This window comes from Oncorhynchus tshawytscha, linkage group LG13, assembly GCF_018296145.1.
Source record: "Oncorhynchus tshawytscha isolate Ot180627B linkage group LG13, Otsh_v2.0, whole genome shotgun sequence".
Lineage (NCBI taxonomy): Eukaryota > Metazoa > Chordata > Actinopteri > Salmoniformes > Salmonidae > Oncorhynchus > Oncorhynchus tshawytscha.
In genome coordinates, this window is record NC_056441.1 from 58935815 (window position 1) to 58953196 (window position 17382).

At 42.4% G+C, this 17382-nt stretch overlaps 1 protein-coding gene across 1 annotated transcript in view; it reads left to right on the plus strand.

The window, feature by feature from the left end:
- The first annotated feature begins 17148 nt into the window (after nucleotides 1-17148).
- Nucleotides 17149-17382, plus strand: part of LOC112265380 (alpha-2-macroglobulin) — a 42178-nt gene continuing 41944 nt past the window's right edge. The window contains exon 1 of the mRNA XM_024442608.2: nucleotides 17149-17299. Within this exon, the coding sequence (XP_024298376.2) occupies nucleotides 17214-17299 (86 nt within the window). The 5' untranslated portion in view covers nucleotides 17149-17213. The remainder of the gene's footprint in view (nucleotides 17300-17382) is intronic.

The window sequence follows — 17382 nt, forward strand, 5'->3', positions numbered from 1 at the left end:
AAAATAAGATATCCTTTTGGCCGATGTCCAATATACCTTTCAATATGGCAAATTAGTCAAATCAAGTATACGCCTATAGGTAGGACCCCGTTTATGCTAATATACCTCTCTGAAATCTAAATTCAAGTGTAAAGGCAGATATGTCCTTGATAACTGTGGGCTTTTGAGTCATTACCACAGTATCAATAGAAAACGTGTGTGTGTGTGTGTGTGTGTGTGTGTGTGTGTGTGTGTGTGTGTGTGTGTGTGTGTTATCCAATTAAGTCAAATACATTTGCAGTCAAACTACATGTTAAATGTTCATAAAGGTGTCATTAAGGAAATACTGTCTCAAGTTATTCATCCAACATACTTAGTTTAGAGAAATCCCCAAGTAATTTAAGTCACCAAGTCAAGAAGGGTTTATATAGGTACTTTATTGTGGTTATACCTCAGCCTAGCCCCAAAGTAATGACATAAATTGAGCTATTAAGTACACCGTGTGCTGGAGAGTGTGGCTTGAGACGCAGGCAGGCATGCAGCCTTTCAGACCCACAGCTACAGCTCGAGGCAGCGCCCTCAATTAGCCTAAATGGAAACAGTTTTCATTCATTGCAATAACTCACTGTTCTCGAGACCACTTTCAGAATACATACTTTAATATGACACGCTGACCCGGAGGCGCGGAATGGCAGGACCAGGGAACGCTGGAGAGATATGTACAGCCCAGTGGGTTGTAATTATTAGACATTCATTGGGTTCAAGAACCTTTGCAAGTATAGCTAAATTATTAGCTTGCTTGTCCCATTGTTCGAATATAATTCCAATCGAAAAAAAGGGGTTGGGCAGTCCACAATGTTTGGGTCCTATTTTAACCTAATCAAGTGCGTTTCCTTGCGTAATTTCTGCAGAAAATAGGAACGCACGTTATTATCGGGTAATTGATTGTTTATTTCAATGCATTTAGTTATGTTTGTGGGGTTGTTTAGGTGTTAAAATAAATACATACTTTTAATAGGAGCTGTCGAAGCTAGACTAAAAAGTGAGAAGGGAGCCTCCGGCACAGGGAAATTACCGCGCACCCGCGTGACCTTTGAGCAAGGTAATCAATCAAGTGATCACCAGCGATATTTTATCAATGCTATGCCCAGGCAAAACGTTTCTGAAATGAAATAAGGAGATGGACCACGAGGATAAAGCGTGGAGACTATACTATTATATACAAATAATAATACGGTATAAATGCTCCCATCACAAAAAAATGTAAATAATAATTTGTCAAGTCAATTATATGCGCCTAATAATTATGCCTGAGCAGTCTTTTGATTTATGAAACGTATACTTTTTATTATGATAACACGAATTATAAATTCATTTTAAATAGGCCGATAATTATATATATAATGACAATAATAATACTTTTAATAATAATAATAGCCTAATAATAATAGTTATTATTATAACTTGTTTTTTGACTCTTATATGTGCAACTGCTTTGGAATCTGGTTCTTGTGCCTTTTGACCAAAATGTTATGCTTTTGACCAAAACGTGTGCTGGGTGTTAGAATAATCATGCCTTACTGCCTGTGTTTTTACACCTAAAAATGTACCTATAACTTCGTGAGTATAATCACATTGCCATCATTTCCTGCTATTATTGAATTGTAATCATTCATATAATGCCTGGTGGGAAACAACTTTGTAAGGAGTCTGAGCCCGCGAAAAGGCCAGGAGTGGAGCACGCTTGTGCCCGGGTGAGCACTGCCCCTCCGTGGAGGGAAGTGAGAGTATTTTTTAACCTATATCGACCAGTGAGCTCTGGTATCAACACACATTCAACACAATCTACATCCGCAAGCCTGGCCAAAGCACCACGGGGAACTCCAACTTTCTGCCTGACTTTTCCGTTCGAGTAGAGATATACATAAATAATCTGGAACTGTTCGCTCCTGGATTTCCACTCCATTGAAAAGCATCCACTATACCCTTCAACTTTTCGATCAAAATTAATATTAGGCTACACTGTTAAGTGGCTACTTGGATATTGAGGTGCTCATGTTTCCAGCGTTTGCTGATGAGCAGGGCCATAATGCACCTGAACAATTTAGCGGGCACAGAATATGTGAGGATGCCTGGGGGGTGGACCGGGAGGGGGGGCTGTGCCCCCATTCATACATTTGAGAATTTTGCATTTTTCAAATAACTGAAACAGCCATTCCTGCAAACTAGAGCCATAATTACACATTATGCTTAATTTTACAGTACAACTCGACCATGAAGGCCTGATTCACGCAGTCTCCTCTGAACAGTTGATATTGAGATTTGTCTGTTACTTGAACTCTGTGAAGCATTTAAAAATATTATATTTCAATTATTTATCCCTCTTCAGAGGACAAATATCTTTTAGTTTTTTTTACAGATTTTTTGCTACATATACATACATTTTACACACACATTTTACATACACATTTTGCATACACATTTTGTATACACATTTTGCATACAGTTTGTATACACACTTGACATAGATGGTACTTTTATATAAAACAGTCACATAATAATAATACATAAACTCTTTAATCTCAACCCTCAGCCACTTTTAGTCCATCCCAGCTATCATCATATACCACCCTCGTTTGGTTTCCATGTGTAACAGTATAACTTTAGACCGTCCCCTCGCCCATACCTGGGCGCGAACCAGAGACCCTCTGCACACATCAACAACAGTCACCCACGAAGCATCGTTACCCATCGCTCCACAAAAGCTGCGGCTCGTGCAGAGCAAGGGGAACCACTACTTCAAGGTCTCAGAGCAAGTGATGTCACCGATTGAAACGCTATTTAGCGCGCACCACCGCTAACTAGCTAGCTGTTTCACATCCGTTACACATGTGCCATATATTTTTTCATTGTGCTGTGAAGTTTTACATATTTTTTTACATTTCTAATCATATAGTATCCACAGATTGTGAGCTAAAGTTGAAAACCTTTCCTACGAGTATTGTTATATTATTTATTGGCTGACTATGGCTTTCCAAATCGCACAACACTGTTAATTGTAAGGTTAATTTTAAGTGCATGTTGTGATGTGCAGTTAACTCTAATGAACTTATCCTTTGCAGCAGAGGTAACTCTGGGCCTTCCTTTCCTGTGGTGGTCCTCATGAGAGCCAGTTTCATCATAGCACTTGATGGCTTTTGCGACTGCGCTTGAAGAAACTTTCAAAGTTCTTGACATTTTCTGTTTTGATTGACCTTCATGTCTTAAAGTAATGATGGATTGTCATTTCTCTTTGCTTATGTGAGCTGTTCTTGCCATAATATGGACTTTGTCTTTTACCAAATATGGTCCAAATAGGGTCTTCTACCACTCCTACCTTGTCACAACACAACTGAATCGCTCAAATGCATTAAGAAGGAAAGACATTCCACCAATTAACTTCTAACAAGGCACACCTGTTAATTGAAATGCATTCCAGGTGACTACCTCATGAAGCTGGTTGAGATAAGGCCAAGAGCGTGCAAAGTAAATTAAAGAGTTTTTTGTCACTTGCGCCGAATACAACAGGTGTAGACCTTACAGTGAAAAGCTTACTTACAGGCTCTAACCAAAAGTGCAAAAAAGGTATTAGGTGAACAATAGGTAAGTAAAGAAATAAAAACAACAGTAAAAAGACAGTGAAAAATAACAGTAGCGAGGCTATATACAGTAGCGAGGCTACATACAGACACTGGTTGGTTGGGCCAATTGAGGTAGTATGTATATGAATGTACAGTTAAAGTGACTATGCATATATGAGTGTTTATATATATATGATAAACAGGATCTGTTGGGGCGGTATGCGAATTGGAGTGGGTCTAGGGTTTCCAGGATGATGGTGTTGATGTGAGACATTACCAGCCTTTCACAGCACTTCATGGCTACGGACTTGAGTGCTACGGGTCTGTAGTCATTTAGGCAGGTTGCCTTCGTGTTCTTGGGCACAGGGACTATGGTGGTCTGCTTGAAACATGTTGGTATTACAGACTCAACCATGGACATGTTGAAAATGTCAGTGAAGACACCTGCCAGTTGGTCAGCACATGCACAGAGCACACGTCCTGGTAAACCATCTGGCCCCGCAGCCTTGTGAATGTTGACCTGTTTAAAGGTCTTACTCACGTCGGCTATGAAGAGCGTGATCACACAGTCGTCCGGAACAGCTGAAGCTCTCATGCATGCCTCGAAGTGAGCATGGAAGTGATTTAGCTCATCTGGTAGGCTTGTGCCACTGGGCAGCATGCAGCTGTGTTTCCCTTTGTAGTCTGTAATAGATTGCAAGCCCTGCCACATAAGACGAGTGTCCAATCTTAACCCTGTATTGACGCTTTGCCTGTTTGATGGTTCGTCCGAGGGCATAGCAGGATTTCTTATAAGCTTCTGGATTAGAGTCCCGCACCGTGAAAGCGGCAGCTCTACCATTTAGCTCAGTGCGAATGTTGTCTGTAATCCATGGCTAATGGTTGTGGTATGTACGTACAGTCACTGTGGGGACAACGTCCTTGATGCACTTATTGATAAAGCCACTGACTGATGTGGTGTACTCCTCAATGCCATCGGAAGAATCCCGGAACGTGTTCCAGTCTGTGATAGCAAAACAGTCCTGTAGTTTAACATCTGCTTCATCTAACCACTTTTTTGATAGACCGGATCACTGGTGCTTCCTGCTTTAATTTTTGCTTGTAAGCAGGAATCGGGAAGATAGAATTGTGGTCGGATTTACAAAATGGAGGGCAAGGGAGAGCTCTGTATGCGTCTCTGTGTGTGGAGTACAGGTGATCTACAATTTTTTCCCCTCTGTTTGCACATTTAACATGTTGATGGAAATGAGGTAGAACTGATTTAAGTTTCCCTGCATTAAAGTTTCCAGCTACTAGGAGCACCGCCTCTGGGTGAGTGGTTTCCTGTTTGCTTATTTCCTTATACAGCTGACTGAGTGCGGTCTTACTGCCAGCATCCATCTGTGGTGGTAAATATACAGCCACGGGTGGCTACTTTGAAGAATCTCAAATCTAAAATATATTTTGATTTGTTTAACACTTTTTTGGTTACTACATGATTCCATATGTGTTATTTCATAGTTTTGATATCTTCACTATTAAGGACACTTGAGAAACCTAAGAAAATGCACCAAGACAGAGTATCATAACAATGCCCATGACACTGTGGAGAACATGTGAACAAATACAATCTAAGTACTGTAGGCTACAGTATCAAAATACTGTTGTGTGCTTTAACAAAACAGTTTGTCAATGTGTGCATCTCTGCATCAACATCAATCAAATTAGAGCAATGACACATTGGCATATAGTTTATAGCACTGCAACCAAATATTCTCCCCAAACCATTTGTCTTTTTGCTGAGATTGTATTAATTTCATGCAATTTCTGTAACATAATTTGCACTTCTCTCCAAGGTAAATTGTTTATACGGAAATGGAATAGACCTAGACCTACTAAAGGCAAGACACAAAGGTTTGCAAGGACAATTTCTGCACTGGTGGACAGTCTGCTATAGAAAGTGTATACATATCACTATTTGTACATCCTGACACATCATTTAGGATTGGAGGTGTTAAAATGGTTAAAACGGTTTACCCCAGCTATAGTAAATTACACCCAAACCAACAACAAGTGTGTGCACTGATGACAGATTCTTAGACTTCAATATTTCTAGAGTTTGTTTCTGTCAAATACTGTACCGCCATCGAGTGCTCAATAAACGGCACCGTTTACAATAATGCAATGAAACGCAAACTGTTTTCTACGTACCTATCTAAACATAATATAATCTACAACAACTGAGGTATAGATACGTAGATTACACTGTCAATACATTGAGGGAAATGTATACGGTTAGTAGCAAACCAACTCTATTGACAGCTTGGGAAGGCAGATAGTTGAGTGCATTTTAACAGTGATTCCCGGTAGTCCTATCTAGGGGACGGATTACGATGCGCTCTTGAGACAATCTGGATAAGTATTTATGGACATGGTGTGGCGGGGATGTGTACGGGCAGTAGTTTATCTTCGAGCTCAGCATCTCGATTAAGGTCACAGACAGGTTACAGATCCGTCCTCATCAATTCCGATTGACTTTTCCATTGCGCAAGTCTCTTCAACTAAGAGACCTGACAAGTAATCAATCTGTCGTTCAATCAGCGTTATTTATCTGGGGTTTCCCGTAAGAGCAGACAGTGGAGTGGGATGGTAGTGAGTTTCCCGGTTGCAGTGACATAACGGTTTCTGGAGACATGCATAAAGGAATCAGACAGCTTTGTGTGCCATGGTGACAGATATGTTCAAAATCCACTCATTATTATTAGCATGGAATCAAATCATTTCATTTCAATACCAAACACGAGCTCTTATTCCCATAGGCCAATGTGTTTTTACTTTTTGAGTTTTTCTTTCCAACCTATGTCTGCCCCCTTGCAGCATATGCTATATCCAAGTTATTTTGTGCTGTTTATTCTCCTTGGAAAACATTTAGGAAAAATACCTTTAATCAGAATCAGTGTTTCACTTAATTGTCTCTGGTGAGCAGGCCAGGGAAAGGCATCAGGCATCAGGCATCACTCTTGTGATGGACCCACCCAGCACTTGTGATGGACACATCTCCTGGTTCTCCAAGGCACTGATGCAGATGTATCCAAAGATGGAGAAAGAGGACATGAGGGAGCCCCACAGCCAGGCAGTATCCATCACATGGACTGGCACCATGAAGTCCCCTGGCGGGGCCAGAGCTGAGGCCTCCTCCCTCAGTCTGTGGGAAGGAGGCTGGATCCCCCTGTCAGGACCACGTTGTCTAGGAGCAGCTGCCGCAGGTCTGCATCGTTCTCCAACATAGAGCTCACCAGAAGGCTGGGGATGCCTTTGGTCACCATGCGGAAATACCCTAGATGCAGTTGCACCCCTAAAAATTAAAAACATTTCTCATAAGAAACTAGCTCCCTGGTATACAGAAAATACCCGAGCTCTGAAGCAAGCTTCCAGAAAATTGGAACGGAAATGGTGCCACACCAAACTGGAAGTCTTCCGACTAGCTTGGAAAGACAGTACCGTGCAGTATCGAAGAGCCCTCACTGCTGCTCGATCATCCTATTTTTCCAACTTAATTGAGGAAAATAAGAACAATCCAAAATTTATTTTTGATACTGTCGCAAAGCTAACTAAAAAGCAGCATTCCCCAAGTGAGGATGGCTTTCACTTCAGCAGTAATAAATTCATGAACTTCTTTGAGGAAAAGATCATGATTATTAGAAAGCAAATTACAGACTCCTCTTTAAATCTGCATATTTCTTCAAAGCTCAGTTGTCCTGAGTCTGCACAACTCTGCCAGGACATAGGATCAAAAGAGACACTCAAGTGTTTTAGTACTATATCTCTTGACACAATGATGAAAATAATCATGGCTTCTAAACCTTCAAGCTGCATACTGGACCCTATTCCAACTAAACTACTGAAAGAGCTGCTTCCTGTGCTTGGCCCTCTTATGTTGAACAAAATAAACGGCTCTCTATCCACCGGATGTGTACGACACTCACTAAAAGTGGCAGTAATAAAGCCTCTCTTGAAAAAGCCAAACCTTGATGCAGAAAATATACAAAATTATCGGCCTATATCGAATCTTCCATTCCTCTCAAAATATTTAGAAAAAGCTGTTGCGGAGCAACTCACTGCCTTCCTGAAGACAAACAATGTATAGGAAATGTTTCAGTCTGGTTTTAGACCCCATCATAGCACTGAGACTGCACTTGTGAAGGTGGTAAATTACCGTTTAATGGCATCAGACCGAGGCTCTGCATCTGTCCTCGTGCTCCTAGCCCTTAGTGCTGCTTTTGATACCATTAATCACCACATTCTTTTGGAGAGATTGGAAACCCAAATTGGTCTACACGGACAAGTTCTCGCCTGGTTTAGATCTTATCTGTCGGAAAGATATCAGTTTGTCTCTGTGAATGGTTTGTCCTCTGAGAAATCAACTGTACCTTTCGGTGTTCCTCAAGGTTCCGTTTTAGGACCACTATTGTTTTCACTATATACTTTACCTCTTGGGGATGTCATTCGAAAACATAATGTTAACTTTCACTGCTATAAGGATGACACACAGCTGTACATTTCAATGAAACATGTTGAAGCCCCCAAATTGCCCTCGCTAGAAACATGTGTTTCAGACATAAGGAAGTTGATGGCTGCAAACTTTCTACTTTTTGACTCGGACAAAACAGAGATGCTTGTTCTAGGTCCCAAGAAACAAAGATATCTTCTGTTGAATCTGACAATTAATCTTGATGGTTGTACAGTCGTCTCAAATAAAACTGTGAAGGACCTCGGCGTTACTCTGGACCCTGATCTCTCTTTTGACGAACATATCAAGACTGTTTCAAGGACAGCTTTTTTCCACCTACGTAACATTGCAAAAATCTGAAACTTTCTGTCCAAAAATGATGCAGAAAAATGTATCCATGCTTTTGTTACTTCTAGGTTAGACTACTGCAATGCTCTACTTTCTGGCTACCCGGATAAAGCACTAAATAAACTTCAGTTAGTGCTAAATACGGCTGCTAGAATCCTGACTAGAACCAAAAAAAGTGATCATATTACTCCAGTGCTAGCCTCCCTACACTGGCTTCATGTTAAGGCAAGGGCTGATTTCAAGGTTTTACTGCTAACCAACAAAGCATTACATGGGCTTGCTCCTACCTATCTCTCTGATTTGGTCCTGCCGTACATACCTACACGTACGCTACTGTCACAAGACGCAGACCTCCTAATTGTCCCTAGAATTTCTAAGCAAACAGCTGGAGACAGGGCTTTCTCCTATAGAGCTCAATTTTTATGGAATGGTCTGCCTACCCATGTGAGAGACGCAGACTCGGTCTCAACCTTTAAGTCTTTACTGAAGACTCATCTCTTCAGTGGGTCATATGATTGAGTGTAGTCTGGCACAGGAGTGTGAAGGTAACAGGAAAGGCTCTGGAGCAACAAACCGCCCTTGCTGTCTCTGCCTGTCTGGTTCCCCTCTTTCCACTGGGATTCTCTGCCTCTAACCCTATTACAGGGGCTGAGTCTCTTTCATGCCATCCCTAGGAGGAGTGCGTCACTTGAGTGGGTTGAGTCACTGATGTGATATTCCTGTCTGGGTTGGCGCCCCCCCTTGGGTTGTGCCGTGGCGGAGATCTTTGTGGGCCTTGTCTTAGGATGGTAAGTTAGTGGTTGAAGATATCCCTCTAGTGGTGTGGGGGCTGTGCTTTGGCAAAGTGGGTGGGGTTATATCATTCCTGTTCTCTTCTTGTCCGGGGGTATCATCGGATGGGGCCACAGTGTCTCCTGACCCCTCCTGTCTCAGCCTCCACTAGTTAGGCTGCAGTAGTTTGGGGGGCTAGGGTCAGTTTGTTATATCTGGAGTACTTCTGTCTTATATGGTGTCCTGTGTGAATTTAAGTATGCTCTCTCTAATTCTCTCTTTCTTTCTCTCTCTCGGAGGACCTGAGCCCTAGGACCATGCCTCAGGACTACCTGGCATGATGACTCCTTGCTGTCCCCAGTCCACCTGGCCGTGCTGCTGCTCCAGTTTCAACTGTTCTGCCTGCGACTATGGAACCCTGACCTCTTCACCGGACGTGCTTCCTGTCCCAGACCTGCTGTTTTCAACTGTCTAGAGACAGCAGGAGCGGTAGAGATACTCTTAATGATCGGCTATGAAAAGCCAACTGACATTTACTCCTGAGGTGCTGACTTGCTGCACCCTCAACAACTACTGTGATTATTATTATTTGACCATGCTGGTCATTTATGAACATTTGAACATCTTGGCCATGTTCTGTTATAATCTTCACCCGGCACAGCCTGAAGAGGACTGGCCACCCCTCATAGCCTGGTTCCTCTCTAGGTTTCTTCCTAGGTTTTGGCCTTTCTAGTTTTTCCTAGCCAATTTTGGAAAATCGGTTAGGACATCTACTTTGTGCATTACACAAGTAATTTTTCCAATAATTGTTTACAGACAGATTATTTCACTTATAATTCATTGTATCACAATTCCAGTAGGTCAGAAGTTTACATACACTAAGTTGACTGTGCCATGAAACAGCTTGTAAAATTCCAGAAAATGATGTCATGGCTTCAGAAGCTTCTGATAGGCTAATTGACATAATTTGTGTCAATTGGAGCTGGACCTGTGGATGCATTTCAAGGCCTACTTTCAAATTCAGTGCTTCTTTGCCTGACATCATGGGAAAATCAAAAGAAATCAGCCAAGACCTCAGGAAAAAATGTGTAGACCTCCACAAGTCTGGTTCATCCTTGGAAGCAATTTCTAAACACCTGAAGGTACTATGTTCATCTGTGCAAACGATAGTATGCAAGTATAAACACCATGGGACCACGCAGAGATGAACGTACTTTGGTGCGAAAGTGCAAATCAATCCCAGAACAACAGCAAAGCACCTTGTGAAGATGCTGGAGGAAACAGGTACAAAAGTATCTATATCCACAGTAAAAAGAGTCCTTTATCAACATAACCTGAAAGGCCGCTCAGCAAGGAAGAAGCCATTGCTCTAAAACCGCCATTAAAAAGCCAGCCTACGGTTTGCAACTGCACATGGGGACAAAGATCGTACTTTCTGGAGAAATTCCCTCTGGTCTGATGAAACAAAAACAGAACTGTTTGGCCATAATGACCATCATTATGTTTGGAGGAAAAAGGGGGAGGCTTGCAAGCTGAAGAACACCATCCCAACCGTGAAGCACGGGGGCGGCAGCATCATGTTGTGGGGCTGCTTTGCTGAAGGAGGGACTGGTGCACTTCACAAAATAGATGACATCATGAGGGAGGAAAATTATGTGAATGTATTGAAGCAACATCTCAAGACATCAAACATAAAGCTTGGTCGCAAATGGGTCTTCCAAATGGACAATGACCCCAAGTATACTTCCAAAGTTGTGTCGAAATGGCTTAAGGACAACAAAGTCAAGGTATTGGAGTGGCCATCACAAAGCCCTGACCTCAATCCTACAGAAAATCTGTTGGCAGAACTGAAAAAGCATGTGCGAGCAAGGAGGACTATAAACCTGACTCAGTTACACCAGCTCTATCAGGAGGAATGGGCCAAAATTCTCCCAACTTATTGTGGGAAGCTTGTGGAAGGCTTCCTGAAATGTTTGACCCAAGGTAAACAATTTAAAGGCAATGCTACCAAATACTAATTGAGTGTATGTAAACTTCTGACCCACTGAGAATGTGATGAAATAAATAAAAGCTGAAATAAATCATTCTCTCTACTATTATTCTGACATTTCACATTCTTAAAATAAAGTGGTGATCCTAACTGACCTAAGACAGGGATTTTTTTCTCTGATTAAATGTCAGTAATTGTGAAAAACTGAGTTTAAATGGAGTTGGCTAAGGTGTATGTAAACTTCAGACTTCAACTGTATTGTCACGCCCTGACCTTAGTTATCTTTGTTTTCTTTGTTATTTTGGTTTGGTCAGGGTGTGACGAGGGTGGTTTGTTTAGTTTTTGAATTGTCTAGGGGTTTTTGTATGTCTATGGGTTTTTGTATGTCTAGGGGTTTATATGTCTATGGTTGCCTGGATTGGTTCTCAATCAGAGGCAGCTGTTTATCGGTCTCCTCCATATGACAACCGTGACATGTATATTTATAATATTGAATTCTGTTGTGGTCAGATAAAGCAGCCATTGCAAATCTACTTATCAGGGCAACATTTGAATTGGGAAGCATACCGATCATGTGCCATGGTGAAACAACTTTGATGGGCTTCAACTCAGGTGCCACAGTCTTCCTCTCAAACCTTTGGCAGGCTAGATAGGGTACTGACCTTTCTGCAAAAAGTGTGTGCTCTCTGATATGACATTAATTGAAATCATAATCATTTCAGATAATATAGAATGTGATTGATAAACAAAAGTTTATTTCACTTGCCCAGCTGTCCACTTCCTTGACAGTTCACTGTCAGAAGAAGCGTAGGTTGATTTTGGCAATCATGCGCTACACTCCGAAATGGCCAGCATGCATCTCGGTCAACACGGCCTCTTTCTCCTCCTTAGTAAAAATCACCCTCCTGTATGGCTGGCCATCCTTCCCCTGTAGGTAGATATGATTGCCTAACAAGTTGGAAGAGAAGAGTTGTTGAAATACTAAAGTTTAAGTGCAATTGCACTGCTGTCTTTCTCTCTCTGTTTCTCTCTCCATCTCTCTCTCTGTCTGTCTTCCAGTATTTCCCCCCTGAATTGTGAATTTCTCTGAATGCTGCACCTCTTGTCGAGATCAGTGGTGTCTTCATAATACTTTGCCTGGTTGGAAAGATAAAATAAAATCTCCCCGAGGGATGCCATTAAAGTGCAAGCTACATACAACCAGCTACGATAACAGTGACAACTAACGTTAGCCAAATAAAATTGTCTGGGTAGCTGGCTGGCTGACAAGACAGGCTGATGTAAGTAATTACAGTAGCAAGCAACGTCAATCTAAAAACAGCTTAAATGATTTATTCCTATTAAACAATATTGACTTATATGAAGACAAATATATAAATATACATTCTCTTTCCATTCTGAAGCAGCAGGTAGTCAGCAGGTTGGGACCGTCAAAAACACCCTCTTTGGAGAGAAATTCTGAGGTAATAATTTTGCTCAGACTGAGCGAGCTTTTATGCAGTGAAATAGAACTAGAGCTGCCAGCATCCTCCTTCCTTTGCGACCGCTACGAGTTAAAATAGAGCCAAGCAACAGCATAATACTCTTTGGTTCATAATGTAATCCGGTCAGCAACAGAAGCTAGAACTCATTGAATTCCATTGTGACGCAGAGAGGGGCACTATTTGGCCGTGGGGACACTATTTGGCATGACAGGCCCCCGGATAAGATATACGATATACAATGAGTGTACAAAACATTAGGAACACCTTCCTAATATTGAGTTGCACCTCTACAACTCTCCTTCCGTGGCTTCCAACTGCTCTATAATACAAGTAAAACTAAATGGATGCTCTTCAACCGATCGCTGCCTGCATCTGCCCACCCGTCCAGCATCACTAGTCTGGACGGTTCTGACTTAGAATATGTGGACAACTACAAATACCTAGGTGTCTGGTTAGACTGTAAACTCTCCTTCCAGACTCACATAAAACATCTCCAATCCAAAGTTAAATTTATTTCTCAACAAAGCATCCTTCACTCATGCTGCCAAACATACCCTCGTAAAGCTGACCATCTTACCGATCCTCGACTCTGGCGATGTCATTTACAAAATAGCCTCCAACACCCTACTCAACAAATAGGATGCCGTCTATCACAGTGCCATCCTTTTTGTCACCAAAGCTCCATATACTACCCACCACTGCGACCTGCACGCTCTCATTGGCTGGCCCTCGCTTCATACTCGTCGCCAAACCCATTGGCTCCAGGTCATCTACAAGACCCTGCTGGGTAAAGTCCCGCCGTATCTCTGCTCGCTGATCACCATAGCGGCACCCACCCGTAGCACGAGTTCCAGCAGGTATATCTCACTTGTCACCCCCAAAGCCAATTCCTCCTTTGGCTACCTCTCCTTCCAGTTCTCTGCTGCCAATGACTGGAACGAACTACAAAAATCTCTGAAACTGGAAACACTTATCTCCCTCACTAGCTTTAAACACCAGCTGTCAGAGCAGCTCACAGATCGCTGCACCTGTACATAGCCCATCTATCAATAGCCCAAACAACTACCTCTTCCCCTACTGTATTTATTTATTTATTTATTTTGCTCCTATGCACCCCAGTACTTCTACTTTGCACACTCATCTACTGTCAAATCTACCATTCCAGTGTTTTAATTGCTATATTGTATTTACTTCGCCACCATGGTCTATTTATTGCCTCCCTTATCTCACCTCATTTGCTCACATTGTATATAGACTTATTTTTCTACTGTATTATTGACTGTATGTTTGTTTTACTCCATGTGTAACTCTGTGTTGTTATATGTGTCAAACTGCTTTGCTTTATCTTGGCTAGGTTGCAGTTGTAAATGAGAACTTGTTCTCAACTTGCCTACCTGGTTAAATAAAGGTTAAATAAATAAATAAATAAATAAAAATACAAGGCATTGAAAGCATTCCACAAGGATGCTGGCCCATGTTGACTCCAATGCTTCACACAGTTGTCAGAAGTTGGCTGGATGTCCTTCGGGTGGTAAACTAGAAATGTTTATCCAGAAGCGACGCTCCTAGTGACCGGGAACTTTAATGCAGGCAAACTGAAATCCGTTTTACCTCATTTCTACCACATGTGCAACCAGAGGATAAAAAAGTCTAGACCACCTTTACTCCACACACAGATATGCGTACAAAGCTCTCGCTCGCCCTCCCTTTGGCAAATCTGCACAATAGTTCTATCATCTGCTTACAAGCAAAAACAAAAGCAGGAAGAACCAGTCACTCGCCTCAATACAAAAGTGGTCAGATGATTCTGATGCTAAGCTACATGACTGTTTTGCTAGCACAGACTGGAATATGTTCTGGGATTCACCCGATGGCATTGAGGAGTATACCATCGGATTCATCAATATGTTGTCCCCATAGTGACTGTACATGCGTATCCCAACCAGAAGCCATGGATTACAGGTAACATCAGCACCGAGCTAAAGGCTAGAGCTGCCGCTTTCAAGGAGCTTGACACTAATCTGGATGCTTATAAGAAATCCCGCTATGCCCTCAGACGAACTATCAAACAAAGTGTCAATACAGGACTAAGATTGAATCCTACTACACCGGCTCTGATGTTCATCGGATGTGGCAGGGATTGCAAACTATTATGGACTATAAAGGGAAACCCAGCCGCGAGCTGCCCAGTGATGGGAGCCTACCAGACAAGCTAAATGCCTTTTATGCTGGCTTTGTGGCAAGCAACACTGAAGCATGCATGAGAGCACCAGCTGTTCTGGATGACTGTGTGATCACACTCTCCGTAACCGATGTGCGTAAGACCTTTAAACAGGTCAACATTCACAAGGCTGCAGGGTCAGACGAATTATCAGGACTTGTACTGCATGCAAGGACCAACTGTCAAGTGTTTTCAATGACATTTTCAAACTCTCTCTGACCGACTCTGTAATACCTACATGTTTCAAGCAGACCACCATAGTCCCTGTGCCCAAGAACGCGAAGGTAACCTGCCTAAATGACTACCTCCCGTAGCGCTCACGTGTGTAACCACAAAGTGCTTTGACAGGCTGGTCATGGCTCACATCAACACCATCATCCCTGAAACCCTAGACCGACTCCAATTTGCACACATTCCCAACAGATCCACAGATGATGCTATCTTAATTGCACTCCACACTGCCCTTTCCCACCTGGACAAAAGGAACATGTACGTGAGTATGCTGTTCATTGACTACAGCTCAGCGTTCAACACCATAGTGCCCACAAAGCTCATCACTAAGCTAAGGACCCTGTGACTAAATACCTCCCTCTGCAACTGGATCATGGACTTCCTGATGGGCCGCCCCCCAGGTGGAAAGGTCAGGCAACAACACATCTGCCACGCTGACTTAGTCCCCTCCTGTACTCCCTGTTCACCCACGACTGCGTGGCCAAGCACAACTCCAACACCATCATTAAGTTTGCTAACACCACAACGGTGCAAGGCCTGATCACCGTCAATGATAAAACAGTCTATAGGGAGGAGGTCAGAGACCTGGCAGTGTGGTGCCAGGACAACAACCTCTCCCTCAACATCAGCAAGACAAAGGAGCTGATTGTGGACTACAGGAGAGGGAGGGCCGAACACACCCCCTTTCACATTGACGGGTTGTAGTGGAGTGGGTCGAGAACTTCAAATTATTTGCTGTCCAAACTATCATGGTCCAAACACACAAAGACACCTAATTCCTCCTCAGGAGACTGAAAGGATTTGGCATGGGTCCACAGATCCTCAAAAAGTTACACAACTACACCATCGAGAGCATTCTGACGGGTTGCATTACCACCTGGTATGGCAACTGCTCGGCATCCGACCATAAGGCACTACAGAGGGTAGTGTGTACGGCCCTGTACATCACCGGGGCCAAACTTCCTGCCATCCAGGACCTCTTTAATAGGCGTGTCAAAGGAAGGCCCAAAATATTGTTAAAGACTCCAGCCACCCAAGTCATAGACTGTTCTCTCTGCTACCGCATGGCAAGCGGTACAGGAGCACCGGGTCCAGGTCCAAAATGCTCTTTAACAGATTCTACCCCCGAGCCTTAAGACTGCTGAACAATTGCTCAAATGGCTACCTGGACTATTTGCGTTGATCCCCTCCCACCCTCTTTCGTTTGATTATTATTTATGCATAGTCACTTTAGCCCTACCTACATGTACATATTATCAAAATTAAATTGACTAACCTGTACCCCCACTCATTGACTCTGTATATACCCCCTGTATATAGCCTCATTATTGTTATTTTATTGTGTTACTTTTTTTACTGTAGTTTATTTAGTAAATATTTTCTTAACTCCCATTTTCTTAAAACTGCATTGTTGGTTAAGGGCTTGTAAGTACGCATTTCATGGTAAGGCCTACACCTGTTTTATTCGGTGCATGTGACAAATACAATTTGATTCGATTTGACCATTCTTGATACACACGGGAAACTGTTGAGTGTGGAAAAACTCAGCAGCGTTGCAGTTCTTGCAGTTCACTCAAACTGGTGCACCTGGCACCTACTACCATACAGTACACAATCCATGTCTCAAGACTTAAAAATACTTCTCCTCCCCTTCATTTAAACTGACTGAAATGGATTTAATTACGTGACATCAATAAGGGATCATTCTGTAGCTTTCACCTGGATTTACCTGGTCAGTTTATGTCATGGAAAGAGCATAGGTGTTTTGTACAAACAGTGTATATAAAACACAGGAAAATGACGTTTTTGACTGCACTGGTTATTTACAGCACTTTATGTTGGTATTTCCTTTGTTTTGGCAGTAATTTTTTATTGACGGTGCACGTATAGTCCCAAAGCCAGAAAATCTGCCAATCACAATACTGCAAAGCATTATTGAAAAAAATGGGTCAATCATTCACAGGGCTTTTACTTCAATAATTTAAACCTGGATACCAGTTCCTCTGCACAATGCAGTAGGGAAGTATTGCAGGTAGGAATACTGGGATATAGTCTGACTTGTTTTTTTTCTCTTTTTGTCATGGTTCCTCCTGGGCTTCAGGTTTGGAAATGGATACTATTTGCCTGCTTTCACTGGCTTTGTGTCTGTCAAGAAACTCCAAGGCCGTAAGTAAATCTGCACAGTCATAAAGTTAGAATTGAGTAATCAGATTTATTGCGTCTCATCTTGGTGTAACGTTCTCTCAGTC